Genomic DNA, 18,761 nt, shown 5'->3' with positions numbered 1-18,761 from the left:
TATCTGAGGCTCCATGGTATGCAACCAATAAATCAATCCATGAACACACTGATATCGAAATGGTCAAAGCCATAATAAGCAAAGCTAGCTCAAGATACCAAACAAGGCTGGAAAAGCATGTCAACAATAGAGCCATTCAACTCCTGGATAACAGTGCTGATGCTGAAACTCGTCGCTTGAAACGCATTCATGTGCTAGACCTAGGCTTGAGTTAAATTAAGTCAATTTTATTTAAGCAGTATATCCCAATGGGGAGATGCTGCAAACGATATGTTGTTATGTATATTAACCCAATTAATAGAGGCCTATGGCCGTTGTAATTCTTAAATGTACATAAAAAAAAATAAAAAAAAAAAACTGGCAGTGTATCGCTTTTTTTTTGGAGGTGCCATGACACAAGAAATACATTTTTGAGTTTTTGAAGATGACCCACCAGGAAGAAAAATTTGAAAAAAAAACTTCCAATAGTAGTACTTACATGTCTACTTATGCAGGTATATATTTTTGAAAAAAAATGTTGTGTGTTTGAATTAGGTTCGGTCGAGATATGGCGGTTTCAAATTTTCTTTTGTCAATATCTTCTCTCTGTGGGGCTAAAAAATGTTGAAAAAATTCACGTGGTTAGACTCATGTCACCTCTACCTATACATAAGTATTTAGGGTGAATTAAACATTTTTTGTTCAAAACTCGTTTAAATACAAATACCTATGGTTTTTCCCCATTGTGAGCAATGGAGTATAGAGTGGAGGAGATTTTTTGGGTTCAACATTTTTTTTAAAGGTAGGTAGGTAGGTACCCAACAATGTATAAAAATTTCAAAAATCCGAGGACAGGGGAATTTCACCTACTTTACCCGGGAGTACCCTTTAAATTCAAAATAGGAAAATCAATAACAACATATTTATTCGAATCACCAAAAATAAAGGTACAATGAGAATTGCATTCCCATTTTGAATATAGGTATTTTTAATGACAAATTCTCTGACATAGGTATGTAGAGGTACTTTTGTCCATAAATAAAATATATACCTACCTACTGTAAACGAATAAAAAATGCCATCATAAAATGCACTGTTAAATCTAAACAACTTTCAAACAGTATAAAAAAATCAATAAAAACTTTGATAAAATATTTAGGAATTTCCTCTTTCTGACTATTTTAACAGTCTCGTTCGAACAGAAGCATACGAAGATCGATTATTTTCCATTAAGTTTCTCTCAAGATCTTAAAAGACGCGCCATCTTTCAACAACTGATCAAAATAGCTAGTTCGGGAAAAAGCTCCTCCAGGAGTATACACGCCACCTCTGAAAAATCAGAAATGAAAATCAGTTCTACCAGAACCAGAAAGTGAAGGTAGTAATACTTTCAACAAAACCGAATTAATACCTAGATGGCATTTTATCAGATTCCTTTAGAATTGTAAAGGCTCCGTTAACAGCTGCTTTGGAAGTAAAACCATACCCAAAATTTTTACAATACATCTATAAACAAAATACCTACTTATTCAACAATGGAACAAAAAATCCCAATTTACAAAAATCATAGTAAAACTTTAGGTACCTCAGCCACTAATACTTTATTGGTAGGCACATTGATTTCTTCCTTATTTTCGAACTTGGAAGCAATTTCTTTCGTCCAACCTCGTACTATGAACTTGAAACAAACGGATGATTTCACAATAGCTTCTTCTGATGGTCCTTTTGACGAAAAGATCCCAAAAGAGAAGAATTCCGGATACTGGAACATATTTCAAACTAAGGTAGGCCTAATTCAAATTCACATCATAGCTTGATGAGAAGTGAAAACTATGGCAAAGACGTTTTACTTTTAATAGAAGGTGTCGGCCGAAATCAAACTTGCAAAATACGTATAAGAAGAATCCCATGAGAAAAAATCCAATTATAAATATCAATGAAGGGCAAACAAAATAAGCCTTGTACTGCACGGGACGTTGTTTGTAGTAATTACGCAGAAACATTTGCGTTCGGAATACTACCGATTGATCAGGTTCCGGTAATGGTACCGCGAACTTTTTATTGAATAACTCGCATCTGTGTACAACAAACCTGAAAAGAGATATGGTTAATGAAAATGGTCCCATCTTGAATGATCATACTTCAACATCAATATTAAGTACCTATCACATAAGTAGGTACATACCTAGATTTCAGCCGGGGCTCCAATTTTGGTTCATTTAATGACGAATGTAACCGTTTACGAATTCGTATCATGTTTTGCTCGTTCGCGACTGCGTACACGATACTTTGCCAAGTACCAATATTTCCAGCAGGTTCTTAAAATGTATACTTTTCACACAGATGGACCTTTAAAATACGTAAAGATAAGTAACACTCACCAGCATTCCATACTCCCCGAACTTTCAAAAACGATTCGACGGAATTGACTTCTCCTAAAGAAACGAGAAAATTAGATCGAATTCTTAACACGAATTTTGCAACAAGAAATTCGATATTTTTACCTGGGAAATTATTAACTACGTGGATCACTCCTAAATCACAACAAACACTTTCAAAAGCGCAAGCACTGATGATATAAGAACCGTTTTTCTCAGCAGCTTTATGATAATATAGCTGAATGCTTTCCATATACTGAAAATTGATTAATATAGGAATTACTTAAAAACGTGAATAATTCGCAACAAGTTTGTTTTATGAATGTGTGTACCTCAGGTTCTGCGGTAACATCAACATGATGAGTTCCATTTTCGATACAAGCTTTAACCACCGGTTCACCGTATAATCGATAAGGTCCGCAACAATTGATTATTACTCGTCCTCTTCGTGCCATTTTGTTGAGGCTAGCTGCATCTTCACAGCTGCAAATGATGATGGGGATTTTAGTAACATCGTGCCCTAAAACCGAAATTTTAAATAAGTTTATAGCTTGGAATTCGTTTCAAAAATGGTATTAAAAGAGGTAAAAAAGTAAACCTGATTTGACCGAAGCCCATTCCAACACTTCACGTAATTTGTTTTCATTTCTTCCGGCAATCGCCCAGCTGTATTTGTTCTCATTGAGGGATATAAATTCTCTGACAACACATTTACCAGTGAATGCAGTGGCACCGAAAATGATCACATCTACTTTACCGCTGTCGGGCATTCTAAAATAGAAAAAGTAGTTGGACATGAAGAGATGCCATTTTCGATGAGTTTATCAAAAATTGATGTTTACACAACCCTAAAAATCGCAATTCTTCCCGGAAACAATGAAAAAATTGTTTTCAATAATTTTCTATCCATTTAGAACCCATTGAACACGAAAATGCCGACAAAAAAATTTTTGGACCCAAAGGGCCAAAGTTATGAGATGTACACTGTAGTGTACGTTGCGAAGAATAGGGCAACTCGCCTGTGTGCACTATAGTGTACGTTGCGAAGAGTACAGTGACTTTTGGTGCTGCGATGTTTTATGTTGCATGTTGTGTATCTACGTAGATAAAATTGAGATATTTTTTATATGTAACATGTACACTTCAAGTTAGTTAATTTGATGAATGGCATCAAAATTGGATTTTTAAATAAAAATTTTCCACTTGCTGAATCATTTTTGATTTTTTCTATCGAGAAAATTATTCAAAATCAGATTTGAAAGGTATAGTACTCGTAAGTAGTAAAGCAATCATTTTGATCAATCTTCAAATGGATACAAATTTTCATTTCAAAGCTTAAAATTCAGATAGGTACATATGACTTATCTTCGACTTGTTTAGAATGAAGGTTGATCAACATTCCAGCCGATTTCCTTTTTTGATCAGAATAGGTATTCAGAGAAAAATTCAAAAAAAAAAATAATAACTGTTCAGTTTGTATGGAAATTTTTGAAATTTGCACAAATGACTATCTTTCCTAAAACCAATCTCCCAAATTCGAATTTCACAATTTTGAGTCATTTTGAAGCCTCCAGCACAATTTTCGATTTCTCCAGAATTTTAAAATTTCTTCACAAGACCTGGAATAATCAATTTGGGCTGCTGAAAATCAACTTGTGCCTTACCCTCGACTAATTCAAAAGGTTTATTCACATTTAAGCCGATTTCTGGGAGAAACCTGACGTGTATTTTTTTGACCAAAGCATTCATAAGGAAAAAAAATCAAAAAATCAAAACTTTTCTGTTCATGAGGGAATTTTTGAAATTCGCACGAATGGTTATTTCTTTTTTGAAAAATCAGTCTCCCAAAGCACACTAGACAGAACAACCCATACTTACTTTTCAAAACAAAACACAGAACACTGAATAAATTATTTTTACGAAAATATTGAAATGAAGGAGAACCATCAACATCCACAGCATTCTTAGCAATTCCAAGTAAAAAAAAAAAAAAAAAAAAAAAGAAAAAATAAAACAAATGGCAATAAAAAGTATAACATGTAGATGCATTTTGTTTGTAGGCGAGTTTGACACCGCGTTTTATTGCATTTTTATTACCCAATGTTCGCAATAACGTACACTGTAGTGCACGTACTATTCTTGTGGCTAGTTTCCGGACACTTCGCAATGTACATTACAGTGTCTACAAACTTTCAAGGTTAGTTATGAAAAATATAATCGGCGCATAGAAAATTTGTGATGAACGAGCGATAGTGTGTACTTTTCCCTATTAATTACCAGACATTTTCTGTTGAAAAAAAAAATGAAGACGATAAATTGAATACTAATATTTCACACGTTTCTTATATTCCGCATTTACATTAAACTACCACAGTAAAACTTTCCATCAAAGGTTGAAAAATGGATTTTTGTTGATTTTTATTACATATGTATGTGGTGATTGAAAATACATCACTTAAATAACCCACTGCAAAAGAATCGCTCTAATGTTGCTCAAAAAAATTAGAAAAATTCTCAAAGTCTATGTACACTGTAGTGTACGTTGCAAAAATACAAGATGAAATGAAAAAAAAAAACAAAAAAATAAGAACAAGAAAAAAATGCAAACGTTCAAATAAGAAAATTGTAACAAAAATGAAAGATGAAAAAAATATAAATGATAAGAAATCAGATGAAATAAGAAAAAAATGAAAAACGAGAAAGAAATACAAACAAGAAAAATGGAACAACAATGAAAGGTACAAAAAATGTAAATGAAAAAAATGAGATGAATAGAGTAAAAACAGAAAAATAGATATGACTCTGATTACGTGTGCATAAATTTTCGTATACTGATGGGTAACGTGCAAAATTTGTTCAGTTTTATAGTTAGATTCATTTTGAGGAGAAAAACTCCACTGAGGAGGACCAAATGAAAAATGACTGCCATTTTCGAGCTCTGCGCAAAATTTTATACCATTTTGATAGGTCATGTTCAAGTTTTCAAATCCATGTTCAAACGTAGTCAGAGTCTTCAAAGGGGAGGGGAGAGGGTGGAGAATGAATGAAAAATTTTGAAGCAAAAATATTCTGAAGCAATCGGAATATGAAAATCATTCTGATTGCGTACACATAAATCCTCGGTATCGACCTGTAATGTGCAAAGTTTGTTTAATATCATCGTTATATTCAGTTCAGGGGGCAAAACTTCATCGCGGGGGGCCAGATTTAAAAATCATTGCGATTTTTGATTTCAGCGCGAAATTTTATACTATTTTGATGGGTCGCATCGATATTATCGAATACACAATGCATTATTTAATTCTGGGGGTCGGGGAGTGGTAACAAGCCTATTAGTGCTCATAAAATCACGTTGTGATCGTATTTTTTCGCCGTTTTTGCGCAGTTGGGCTTCAAATAGCCCTGTCTAACGAACGTCCAAGAATCGTTCGGTCCCCAGCCATATCCTGGACATAAGAGCCATTTTACCATCAAAAATGGCCAAAAATGCATAAAAATCGCATTCAAAGTGCCATAGAATGCAGTTGTGCAGGGTTTCACGGAAAAAAATTACATATTTGGCATCGGGAGAAGTCCCCCAACACAACCCCGTCGAGTTTTTTCGGTCCCGACCATGTCCCCAAAATCACCTTTTTGAGGGTCCACCCCCTCGTTGTGAGGGGAAAAAAATTTCAAAATTGCACTTTTCTGAATGGGGCAGGTAGTACCTTCATTTTGGCAGCGCATTTTTTTGGTCCCCGAAAAAAAAAATACAAAATCAACTTCTAGAGCACTTTTTCGTGTATGGATTATAGTCTATTTAGGGTTTTAATAAGTACATATGTCATAAATTAACGAACCTGTAGATAATTTCAATTTCAATTGCAGTTGAACGTGAAAATGAATCTTGGAGCTTTTCTCGATCGCCAAACCTGATGACTGGACTGATGAGAAGTGATAACGATTCAAGAATGAAGGTTATACTTACAAGTATAAGTTCATTAAACCACACGCAATTAAATCTAATACCTAGACTTACTGTTTTAACAGTGAATGCAAATTAGATATTTTCCATGAATTTGCAAGAAAAAACACTACCTATTTTACCTAAATTAGGTTAATTAAAAATAATGGGTACCTACATACAAAGTGTTAACTTAAACAATTAAGCATAAGAGTGAAAGTACCTGGATAATGAAACAACAGCTAGAGTATTCACTAGTTCCTTACTAGTTAAGCTAAGGTAAAATAACACTGTCCATGATATATAACCGGAATAAAATTATCAATCATCATACACCATATCCACAGCTGCAGGGTTCTTCTTAATGGCTGCGGAGGCGCGGATTGGCAGAAAGTACATACTAACATACGCGTACTTACCTATACAGAAGTTACAAGTTTTCCCATACTCCGTGAGATGGCACTATACGTTACACGCTTACTACATATAAAAGACACTTTTGGGGATTGGAGCAATAAAATATTGGACAACTATTTATTTCAAATTGAGCTGATTTTTAAGCTGATTTACCCAAACTATTTTATTTCAAATTAAAATGTGCGTCATGGTTAGATTTTACCGAGAAATTCTTCATGAATTTTCACTGTAAGCTTAATTCTATTCAGATTTTGATTTTTCAATGGTATTTTCCCACTTTTTGCTTTGGTATTGATTTACAAAAATTTGGACGAAATTATGTGCAAAAAGGTTTGCACAATTTTACATTTTATTTAATGATTCTTCATGCGAATTCAACGACTTTTTAAAATTTTTATACAGTTTTTATGATATCCCATCCAGGATTTTCTCAAGGGAGAGGCAAAATCAGATTTTTAGGCATGAAAAATCGATATTATAGGAACAATTTTCTGGAAACTTGACGTGATGTGTGGTGACTGGTGATGTCCAGAAAATGAAGGTAAAATTACTGCTCGAGTAAAGCGAGAGCGAAAATTTTTCAAAAAAAATGGGTCCAAACAACGAAACAATGCCCATTTTTGGCATGATTTACTTAAAAATTTCGCTCGCAAGGAAGGCTCTGGCCTTCTTCACCCCTCATTGGCTACGCCATTTCCATTTTTGTACTATGTAGGTACCTAGCTGTTTTTCATATTCAAATGAATTATTGATGATTAAACATTGCACTCTTTGTTAGGAATTTTGTTATTAATTATTTTGCACAATTCTCTCAATATTATCTACATTTTATGAATTCTTTACAATTTGTGTCAATTTTTCACTGGTGCACACAATTTTAAGGATGTTTGATAAACTTTTCTGCAATTTTCCAAATGTTTTGAACAATTTTTGGATCAATTTTGTCAAACTTTCAAACAATTTTACACACAATTCTTTAGCGTTTGGCGCGCGATTTTTACACAATTTCAGAGATGAAACTTATTGGTGGGGGGGGGGGAGATCATTGTGGATTCGAAAAATATTCGACAAATTTGAAGTCGCAGGATTTACTTACCTCCGGCAAATCGGCAAAGGGACTGATTTTTCGACTTTTTTGGAACTTGAATTTACGTACACGTTTCCAAAAGCTTTTCCTTATTTCGCTTGTGCTAAATACGATTTCTCTATTTCTGAATCTTTTTCAAAAATGTAAAAAGATGGAAAAATTCACTTATTGTAAAAAAGTACATGTAGGTACTTATTATATTTACTTCTAGAATTATAAGTTTTCGAGAACTTCTGTCCTTGTTTCGCTCGAGTCTCTTTGTTTTTCTTTTTCCTAATATGTAATACTTACTGTATAAAAATTTATTAGGTATAAATTCAACTTCAAAAAATGTTTAAACCAAAAAAATACACTTTTCACTTTCTCTAAACACAAATTTTTGCAACTTGTTGCTTTTTTTTAAATTTCAAAATTGAAATTTTTATAAACCTATGAAAGTATCTACTTGTACCTTGGTATTATTCAAATTCTAAAATTCCTAACCCAAAAAATAGGCTCCTCATCACAATAAAAAACTGACATGGTTTTTTACCTTTCGAAATACGAATGGCTTTTTCATTTTTTTCCAAATTGAACTTCAAAAAAAAATTCATCAAGTGGATATCGAAAAAATGTTTCAACCAAAACACACATTATTCTACTCCAAAACATAAATTTTTGCGAGTGTTTGTCTCGCTTCGCCCAAGCCTGTTTGTTTGTTTTTTTGTTTTTTTTAAACCATCATCCAAATCTAAAAAATTTGAGCTAAAAAAACTTCTCACAAAAAAACAGTTTTTTTTTTACCCATTTCTATACCAATTTTTGAAAGCATGTCTACCTCGTTTCACTCGGGCTAATTTCTTTCTCTTTTTCGAAATAAAAAATTCCACATTTACAGCTTTTAAAAATTTAGAAAATAAAATTAAAAATTTGTCATTTTATTTGGCAAAATTGTTTTTTTTTCACACATCAGTGCGCAAATTTTCGGTTGACATTGCACAATTTTTATACAATTAAGTATGTACCTATATGTTCAATAATCATTTTTTTCGAGAATCTCGCTGATTTGCAGGCAGATTTTGATTTTGTATGAAGTCATTGTAGATATGTACCTACAAGTAGGTAAGTATGTAATAAAATAAATAACCCAAATTTTACGCGTAAACGAATATCCTATTATATTTCTCGTTTTTCATTTACATGCGTTTAAATAGTGAAAATACAACAAACAAAACAATAAAACAGATCATTTCTCCATATTACAGAAAATCAACTGACTAATGTTTCCATTCGCTAAACAAATTACAAATACGTAGGTAAGTAGGTAGGTAGGTATACTTACATACATAATACACATCACATTATATGTACAATAATTTACAATCACGTTTTATTAATATATAAATACGGAAATTACATCATTAAATCACACATACACATTTAAAAAAAATAATAATAAAAAATAAAATCAGTATAAAAAAAGGAAAGAAAGAAAAAAAACACAAGAATTCCAAAAATATAAGTTAAACAACACTCTACAGAAAAAGCGCAATTCGAATAGAATTTCAAAATGCATAACCTTTACCTTGGGCTTTTTCCTTACGATGAAAAACCACTCGATTATGGCACCTTTTAAAAAAATGGCAAAATAAGTAGAATGGTATAGAGGAGGCATTTTTTCGTGAAAATCTGCCAACATATTTTCTCATTCGATTGTCGTCCACTTTCCACTCTCTTTGCCCCATGTTTCATTGTGCGTATCAAAATACCATTATACACTGATCAGTACCCGGGTTCGATTCCCAAATAGGTACATTCGTTCAATAGATATAGGCATAATAAGGTATACTCGTAAATTTCGAAAATTTCAGGTAACTTGGCCGTCTTACTCAATTATCCTCGCCGCTTCCAAGATACATTTTGTAAAAATACAATTACAATAACAGCGAACGCGAGTGGCAAAAATGAAAAAATACGAAGAAACAACGAAAAAAAAAAAGTTTAGGTAATTAAGAAAAACAAATCCGAAGTATAAATTATTAAACCTCACGTGGCTTAAAAGTATCCAAAGACGAATCAACATGTCAAATTATATCCTTATCGTAAGCGTGGTAACCGTGTCTTGGAAATGTTCTCATATCGTTGTAGTGCACTTCGTCTGGATACTTGATTTGTCCGAAAGGACAGAAATACGTCGGGTATTCGTTATTCTTATGTATTAATTTCTTAGTGCTGTTGCTATAGTTGGCCATGCGATTCATCGTCGCACCGTTATTGCTGACTACCGGTACTTGCAAATCTGTGAATGTATTCCGTTTCTTGGATCTGCTTCTGGAGGACGACTTGACCGAACTTTCGTATATGGTTTTACGTTTTCTCTGCGAACACAAAAATATACGGTAACGAAATGAATAAAAGGCCAACACAGCTGATGTTTAATCCCCGAATGTATTCGAATTTCGCACTCGAAACGAAATCTTTTCATAAAACAATCGCACTTTTTTCCCGCCAAATTGAAATTAGCCCGGAAACGGTTACAATTACTCCCTTGAAAGCAATATACCCTTTTACGTTATAAGCTTTCAAAACAACTCGTTGAAATTAGAAACATGCTGTAGAGCTGAGAAACTTTATTCGTCCCTTTCTTCAGTCCGCCTTCAAATTCCAGCTGATTGTTGTGTAAAAATTTACATCTTTCGTGTACGCTGCATGGCGAACAAAACGTGTATATAAAAGCGTGTAATGCTCGAACAAAAAAACATATACCCTCATCCTCTTGCTCCAACATACTCAGATCATATCCTAGTTTTACTCTTTTTTATTTCGAAATTCCGAGCTGGAATACATTCATCGTCTCAATGGAGATGTTTATCATACTTTTAAAGAAATGAATTACGCGGATGCGGATCTCTCTCTTCTATTCACTTTTAACTAAGCCAATATTTATAGTACACATCCAAATGAGGTAGGTACCTATATCAACTAGGGATCTGAAAATATTGGCTTCCTTATTTAGTGTATCTGAGAAAGTAAATGGCCAAATTGAAAATTTAGATGCAAACAACGAAATAGGTACCTACTTAAAAGAGGAAGCATCCCACCAACCAGCACAAAAATTTTCAAACTGTACAAACAGGAATCGATGGGGGACCCCAAAATATTCTACCAGTCAACATTTCAAGTTCTGAAATTCATTTTTCAATTTTTAGCAAATTTTCAAAAATTTGAAGGACAAAAAATGGGAAAAACAAAATTTTGCTAGATTGACCCAGAAAGCAGAAACTTGGTTTATACCCTATTTTCGATCTCCCGAGTCGATTGGTGATGGTTTTGAACTGTTCTGGAGTCTCCTGTAGATTTTCAAATTCTCCAGTTCTCGAAATAAAATGCCGTAAATGAGATGAAAATGAAATTAAACACATACAAATTCAAATTTATCATTTTTATTACCTACTTGATCAATTTAGCAAATGTTTTCAAAATATTTTTGTGCTCTGGTTCAAATCCAAAAGTTTTTCCAGTAAATTATTTTTGAAAAAAAAATCCACCACAGGCTCAAAAATGGCTCAAAACCATCACCAATTGACTCAGAATTGCGGTGGTGGGGTGAAAGCTAAATCTCTGTTTTTGTTTTTTTTTAAGTACATGAACATGAATGACTGATTTTTCATTTTTTTTCTCCAGAAATAATTATTGGAGGAAATATTGGACTTGAACCAGCAGAAAAACATTTGAAAAAATGTGTCTATAAATCGATCGAATGGGTTCGAAAGGTAGCAAATCTGAGTTGTACCTAGGTGCTGAATTTAATTTTCACTTTCTTACTGCATCCGAAAATAATTGGCTGGAGGCTCTAAAAAGATTCTAAACCACCACCAATCGACAGAGCGGGTAGGTCAAAATAGGGTACAAACCAAATTTCAGTTATATTCAAGTCGATTTGGTAAAATTTAGATTTTTTCCCCATTTTTTGCCACTTTGGGGCCCAAATTTAAATTTTAAAAATTTTTCCAAAAATCAAAAAATGGATTTCAGCATTAAAAATTTGGACTGGTGGAATATTTTGGAGGCCTTCATTAATTCTTATTTGTTAGGTTCAAAAATCTTTGTATCAGTTGGGATATTTTTCTTGTATGAGAAAAATTCCCGATGAACATGTTGCCAAATATCAAAATTTAAGGTGCAAACGTCTTTTGGAAACAAATTATTTTGAAATGAATTCCTTACCGTATAAAGTGGATAGTACGTTCGAAATGAGAAAAGAATAATAAAAATTAATTTTTGCCCAAACTGTGAATTGAAGAAGGCAGCTACGAATCGTTTTTGAAAAAAAAAATATTACAATGTAAAAAAATGGTTGAGAAAAAAGAATCCACATTGAGAAAAGAATTAGTTTTATAATGACAGCTTACTTCTTTATCGATGCTTGAACTTATTGGATTTTCCTGCAATGAACGTTATTGTACATCCACAATTTTGAATACCTAGGTATACCTACTGATAAATTTTTAAATTTTTATTCTGATCAGGAATAATTGTGATGATAGAATTTGTTTGCTTCTTGACATCGATGATTAAATCTTTTATAAAGATACTTTTTTTAATTTTTGCATTCCTCCCCCCACCCCCTAATTTTTTTCGTAACTCTCGTAGGTACCTGTTGAAGCATGTGTCATCAATTTTATTTTACTCCATACTTATTGCATTTTCAACATTGTCATCTCAAAAGCATCAATATTTGAAAAACTGCATTTCGAATAAAAAAAAAAAAAAAAATGCCAAGAACGAATTTATCAAGTACAAAAACCCCACCACTAATCCTTCGTACGCTTCCAAATGAGGTTTAAAGCTCAAAAAATAGAGAAGTTCTATCATACCTATATTTTCCTTGTGAAACAGGATTATAAATCGCTAATCACTCATGAGAGTCATTCAGGTTGCATATCTTTACCATAATAAGGGGAAAATATGATCTTCAAAAAATGGCGATTTTTTAATTTTTATTCTGACATTAATTCTTCGATTGCAGTTCGTGAAAAAGCCTGAGGAACGAGGGTTTGGAATTTTAGATTTAAGAGGTGTAGGTACATCACATTAATTGTTGGGTTTTCGACGTTGTAGATTTCAATTCTGCAATTATTTTTTGATAGGAGTGAGTATATGAGGTTTGGAAATGGGAAAATTTGAAATTTGAAATTCAACTGGTGTCCAAGCCATCGATAGTTGGATTTACGATGTCGCAGATTCTAGTTCTGATATTGATTTTTCTGATTGGAGTGGGGAGTGAGCCTTGGAGAGGAAAGGATTCAAAATTTGACGTTTGTACAGGTAAATAATATTACCGATAGTTGGGTTTTCGATATCTTAGACTTCGGTTTTGACATCTTTTTAGTGTGCGTAGCACACTATTGGTTTCGCTTTGAGAAATGAAATTTTATTGGAACTGAATGTTCTCTTAAGCTATCCAACCGTTTTTTGTACCTATTGGACACCATTTGAGAATCATTAAGGCGGAGGGAATAGATTAATTTTCATTCAATTCGGATGGGTAATTGCTGAGTAATTGCAATTTTAGTTCATTATTTTAATGCATTAAATCCTAAAAAAGGAGAAAGGGGACTTGTAAACCACCTGCCGCTCATTGTACCCTGCTATACCCCCAGCCTTATCCTTTCATCATTTTATAAACAGCTGCGTTGCATTGTACCCTGTTACACCCCCAGTCTGCCAGCTGTGTATTTCAAGTGGGAGAGGCTTGGTGGGGTGTTTACCAAACAAATATATTATTTTAATGCCGTAACCTTCGTAGTGATGTGGTGGCTGAGTGGATAGGGCATGTAGGTAGGAATAGGAAATTTAGGGACCCAGGTTCGAATCCCCGTGAGGTAAGTAGGTAGGTGACAGATTTTTCATAGGAAAATCGGATAGGTAAATGCTTTGGAGTTTACTACCTACGTAGTACATGATAATGGGGCAAAAATAATGCTGAAATTGAGTTATGAATTATGATATCATTTGCTAACTAAAAATTCATTTCATTAATTTTCTATCTACCTATAGCCATAAGTATAGTAAGAATTACCTTGACATGAATAATTTTTAACTTTTTACTTATAATTTAAAAATTACTTCAAAATGAGTAATTAAACTAATTTTTGTACAATTGAAACATGAAATTTTTATTATCATGATTTAGTAAAAATTATTAAAACAAAATGATTTTTACTATTGGTAGGTACCTATAGCAAAATTTATTAAAATGATAATTTTTACTAAATGATTACAGTAAAAATTATTAAATGGGATCTGGTACTTAATTGTGCTAAATACCAGTATTTAGTTAAATTTTTTTGTAAAAATTACCCATATTTTTTTTGTGTAATTTAGAGGCAATTCAAATTCTTAACATATTTTATAAGATTTAATTCTTAAAAGAATTACCTTGACATGAATAATTTTTAACTTTTTACTTATAATTTAAAAATTACTTCAAAATGAGTAATTAAACTAATTTTTGTACAATTGAAACATGAAATTTTTATTATCATGATTTAGTAAAAATTATTAAAACAAAATGATTTTTACTATTGGTAGGTACCTATAGCAAAATTTATTAAAATGATAATTTTTACTAAATGATTACAGTAAAAATTATTAAATGGGATCTGGTACTTAATTGTGCTAAATACCAGTATTTAGTTAAATTTTTTTGTAAAAATTACCCATATTTTTTTTTGTGTAATTTAGAGGCAATTCAAATTCTTAACATATTTTATAAGATTTAATTCTTAAAAGAATTACCTTGACATGAATAATTTTTAACTTTTTACTTATAATTTAAAAATTACTTCAAAATGAGTAATTAAACTAATTTTTGTACAATTGAAACATGAAATTTTTATTATCATGATTTAGTAAAAATTATTAAAACAAAATGATTTTTACTATTGGTAGGTACCTATAGCAAAATTTATTAACATGATAATTTTTACTAAATGATTACAGTAAAAATTATTAAATGGGATCTAGTACTTAATTGTGCTAAATACCAGTATTTAGTTAAATTTTTTTGTAAAAATTACCCATATTTTTTTTTGTGTAATTTAGAGGCAATTCAAATTCTTAACATATTTTATAAGATTTAATTCTTAATTTAGAATAAAAAGCAAGTTCTGAAAATTGGTTTGAAAATTTATAAATTTGAAGACAATGGAAATTCTAAAAAAAATAGTATGAAAATTTGTATTTAGAGACGCTGAGAATTCCAAAAATTGATTAAAAGTTCTGTAAGTTGCAGATAATGTGAACTTGAAAATTATATAAAATAAGTATTGTAATATTTATGAACAAGATGAGAATTCTGAAAAATTGGAGGCAATGTAAATTCCAAAAATTGAGTAAACGTTTTACAATTTGTGAACAATATGAACTTGAAAATTGAATTTGAAATTTTTTAATTTAAAGACAATAAGAATTCTGAAAAATTATTCAAAATTTGACTATTTAGAGGCAATGTGAATTCTAAAAATTGATTGCAAATTTCCTAACTCAGCAGCAATGCAAAATTCTGAAAATTTATTGAAAACTTTATGAAATTGTAGCGATGGGGAATTCGGGAAATCGATTTGAAATTTTGTAAATTTTAAAACAATGCAAACTATGAAAAACAACTAGAAATTTCTTAATTTAGAAGCAATTCAAGCTTATAAATTATTCTGAAATACCTATTGTAATTTGGAAAATATGAAAACACTGAAAAACAATTATTATTTTGAAGCAGTGAGAGTTTCAAAAATTCTCATCACTGTGACATGGTTGATTCACTTATGCACTACCTAGATGTAATAACGGTTATAGCTGTAGAAAAGGCAGCTAGCTACGCACACTTTGCAGCTAAGCTTTGCTTAGCTGTCTAGTTTTTTCATGAGATTGGGAGTAAGGCTTCTCAGAGCTAAAAAATCTCGTGTTGTGATTGTGATTTATTATTCAAATTCCACAAGTATTTTTGCGGGAATTTTGATTCCTGAAGATGGTTCTTGTACTTTTGAGTTCAATTTGAAAATATTTTCAAAAACTTCGAGCAACCTACATATTGAAATTAATTTTCCGCAGCTGAATTTGAATCCTGTAGCAATTTTATATGCCTGTTCGTAGATCAATTTTCATCAAACATTATTACTACAGGTATCGTAGCTTTGCCAAAAATTGGGTGAAATCAGTGAGCTTTACCTGCCACAAAATTCAAGTACCCTAAAATTTCATCCTGGAAAGGGGGATGGGGGGGGGTTTAAACCAAATCTGACCCATCACAGGCGCGATAAATTTTGAAGATAGGTAATTTGTAAATGGAATCCTTATTGAAAATTTATATCTTCAAAACATTGGCCCTTCAATACTTTTAATACCTTTTCCAGAGAAACCAAACACCTACGATGAAGAAGTAAGGTACCTAGGTATATGAACATTCCTTCATTACTGATTGGTATTCAATTCAAATTTTCACTTCATTCACTCACTTCCTAGACACCCTGTTTCGTATCATCAATGAGCAATATAACCATGAAAACCCATATAGACAAAATACGCTCATGTTTTCGATACCGTAGTGTACATTGTGTGTATGTTATTTTATATATGTACTTGTAGTATAGTAAATCGGTATTTATAATAAATATCAAAGCGATGCACCATAATACAACATAGATTCTAAATACCAGCTTGAAATATGCGCAGCCATTGTGCAAATGCGGAAAATCGAGTAGGTACATATAATTTAAAGCAATACGGAAATGGATTTTTGCCACTTTGTGCACGTGTATGTTTTTTCGCTTGCAATTCGTTCTTTTGATTTTTTATCTCAATAGAATATCTTGTAAAAATATGCTTAAATATTTGCTACGCTTTTTACACCCGATCGGAATTAGATTTACGTTCGAGAGTGTGGAAAAAAGGATGCAAATTTTATAGCCTTTTTTTTCTCCATCAGGGTTTTCTTTCTCCCTTGCGAGTATATCTCGATTATGTTTGTTTTCAAACGAGATATGTTAAGGGTAAATTTTTCATTCCAGATTTTTTTTTATTACTAGACCAGATTGATTTTGTGTTTTGAGTTTCGATGTTTTTAAAGCACCGAAGTATTTTTTCAAATGTCGAATTTCGTGATGATTCATTGACTGGTTTTTACTGTTTTAAAATGTAATTTGGATTATCTCAGTTTTTTTTTTTTTTAGTTAGAAAGCAATGACCTTCTGACCTGAAAATATGTAATGTGTAAATTAGCTCAAAATATTCTATGTTGTAATTTTTTAAAAATCGATCAGCTCAAAATTGAGAAAGAGGGTGTTCTAAAAATTAAATCACTCACAAATTCATTTAAATTCATTTTAAAAATTTGGCCCTGATTTGAAAGACTCCTTCTATTAAGTATTTTAAACATGGGAAAATCAGAAATTTTCGTCGTTTAGGTATCAGAATTGAAAAAAAAAATGATCATAACACACATAATATTTTCAAATACCTATGTAGCCTACTTATTTCACAAAACAAATGTAATTCTCATCATTTACAATAATAAAAACCTTGAAAAAATTCTGCAATATTCCCGATCATCTTGGTTTCTTGACGTACGACCCTTGACGAAATATTTGACTCAATAAAAACCCTATTCAATTCATCATACATAAATCATAACTACGCAGCAACAATCACACATAAGCATACAAAAAAACTCAAAAAAGAAAAGTGTGCCCAAAAATACCAAAAACGTCTGTTAAAACAAACATAATATATTTAAAAAGAAAAATAAAAAAACACACACAGGTATAAAATACAAAAACAACACATAACTACTGAGAGCCAATTATTTATATACGTGTTGAAAATACTATAGCACGAAATTATTATTACAATCAGGTCTCCTCGTCAGTAAACTGATATGCTTTAAAAATAATGTAAAAAAAAGTAATTATACATTCGTGGAAGTTCATATAAAAAAATTCAACCAATCCGATTACGTTAAGAAAAAATACTATGCCTTTGTTAAAAAGTGAATTGGATGATACCTAGCCTTAAATTAAAGGAGAAAAAAAACTTACGACTCTATTTTATTGTTACAACAACAAAAAAACACATTTTTTTCCAAGACAAATTTTATAAACACGACGTCGTTACAAAAAAAAAGTCGAAAATTAAAATAATAGACTTGCGAAAAAAGCTAAAATTAGAAAAAAAAAATTTACAAAAATATTTACACAAGTTTTAAGTAAAATAATCGTTCTTAGGAGAACGAAAAAAAAATAAAAGAAAAAAACACATTAAACTAGATGACTAGTTCTTAATTTAAGTATAACATTAAGTAGTGTATAAAAATTACAACGTTGATTTTTGAAAAAAATTTTAAAGTTTTTTTTTGGCGGATTATTTTGATGAGAAAAAATTGTTGTTTAGGGTACGTGATCATCATTTTTAATTTTTTTGCATTCAGTTCACTATCATGGTTTGTGTTCTGCTTTATCAAAAATCGATTTCCGTATTTCATGAAATTTAAAAAAAATAGAAAATCAAGACGAAACATACCCAAAGTGCTCAATAAACCACCAATAACCAAATAATATTAAAATTTGAAAATCTATTAAAATTGTGTTGGCCAAAAAGTGCAATTGATTATGATGGAACAATTATTCAAATTCACCAAAACCTCACTTTGAAAGTACAGAATTTTATATCACCGTTGGAAGACTCAGATCATCTACACCAGATAACAGATTTCTCAGGTAACTATAGAAGAGGACAAAAGGGTTCTTCAAAAACTTCTTTTCCCCAAGATAGAAGCACCTAAATGAAATTATTTGGATACAGTTTGAAAAAAAGGCTAAAATTTGTCATTTTTGTAATGGGAAAAATATAATACGAAATAAAAATTAAAAATCTGTTCTTCAAAGTTGAACAGACCCTTTAATTTGTAAAAAAAAAGTTGGCA

At 31.5% G+C, this 18,761-nt stretch overlaps 2 protein-coding genes across 3 annotated transcripts in view; both read right to left on the bottom strand.

Moving 5' to 3' along the window:
* Positions 1-887: 887 nt before the first annotated feature.
* On the bottom strand, positions 888-6,673 carry LOC135833212 (saccharopine dehydrogenase-like oxidoreductase). The gene is made up of 10 exons (XM_065346904.1): positions 6,197-6,673; positions 2,956-3,128; positions 2,690-2,877; positions 2,484-2,613; positions 2,361-2,414; positions 2,165-2,297; positions 1,830-2,070; positions 1,565-1,741; positions 1,391-1,485; positions 888-1,308 (listed from the first exon to the last, which is right to left on the bottom strand). The coding sequence occupies exons 2-10, from the start codon at positions 3,125-3,127 to the stop codon at positions 1,209-1,211; spliced, it is 1,290 nt and encodes a 429-aa protein (XP_065202976.1). The 5' UTR covers position 3,128; positions 6,197-6,673; the 3' UTR covers positions 888-1,208.
* Positions 6,674-8,935: 2,262 nt separating this feature from the next.
* LOC135833201 (kin of IRRE-like protein 2) overlaps positions 8,936-18,761 on the bottom strand; it is a 389,993-nt gene continuing 380,167 nt past the window's right edge. For both annotated transcript variants that reach the window (XM_065346885.1, XM_065346886.1), the window contains exon 13: positions 8,936-10,161. In XM_065346885.1, the coding sequence (XP_065202957.1) occupies positions 9,868-10,161 (294 nt within the window). In that variant the 3' untranslated portion in view covers positions 8,936-9,867. The remainder of the gene's footprint in view (positions 10,162-18,761) is intronic.

This window comes from Planococcus citri, chromosome 1 (genome assembly GCF_950023065.1).
Source record: "Planococcus citri chromosome 1, ihPlaCitr1.1, whole genome shotgun sequence".
Classification (NCBI taxonomy): Eukaryota; Metazoa; Arthropoda; class Insecta; order Hemiptera; family Pseudococcidae; genus Planococcus; species Planococcus citri.
The sequence above is the reverse complement of the archived record's forward strand: the minus strand, read 5'-3'. Positions and strand labels throughout refer to the sequence as shown.

Coding starts and splice junctions, on each gene's coding strand:
- LOC135833212 (XM_065346904.1), bottom strand. CDS start 3,127: ATGCCCGACAGCGGTAAAGTAGATGTGATCATTTTCGGTGCCACTGCA. Junction 2,614..2,689: donor ATGTTACCGCAGAACCTGAG/GTACACACATTC, acceptor ATCAATTTTCAG/TATATGGAAAGCATTCAGCT. Junction 1,486..1,564: donor ATAAAGTATTAGTGGCTGAG/GTACCTAAAGTT, acceptor TTTTGTTTATAG/ATGTATTGTAAAAATTTTGG.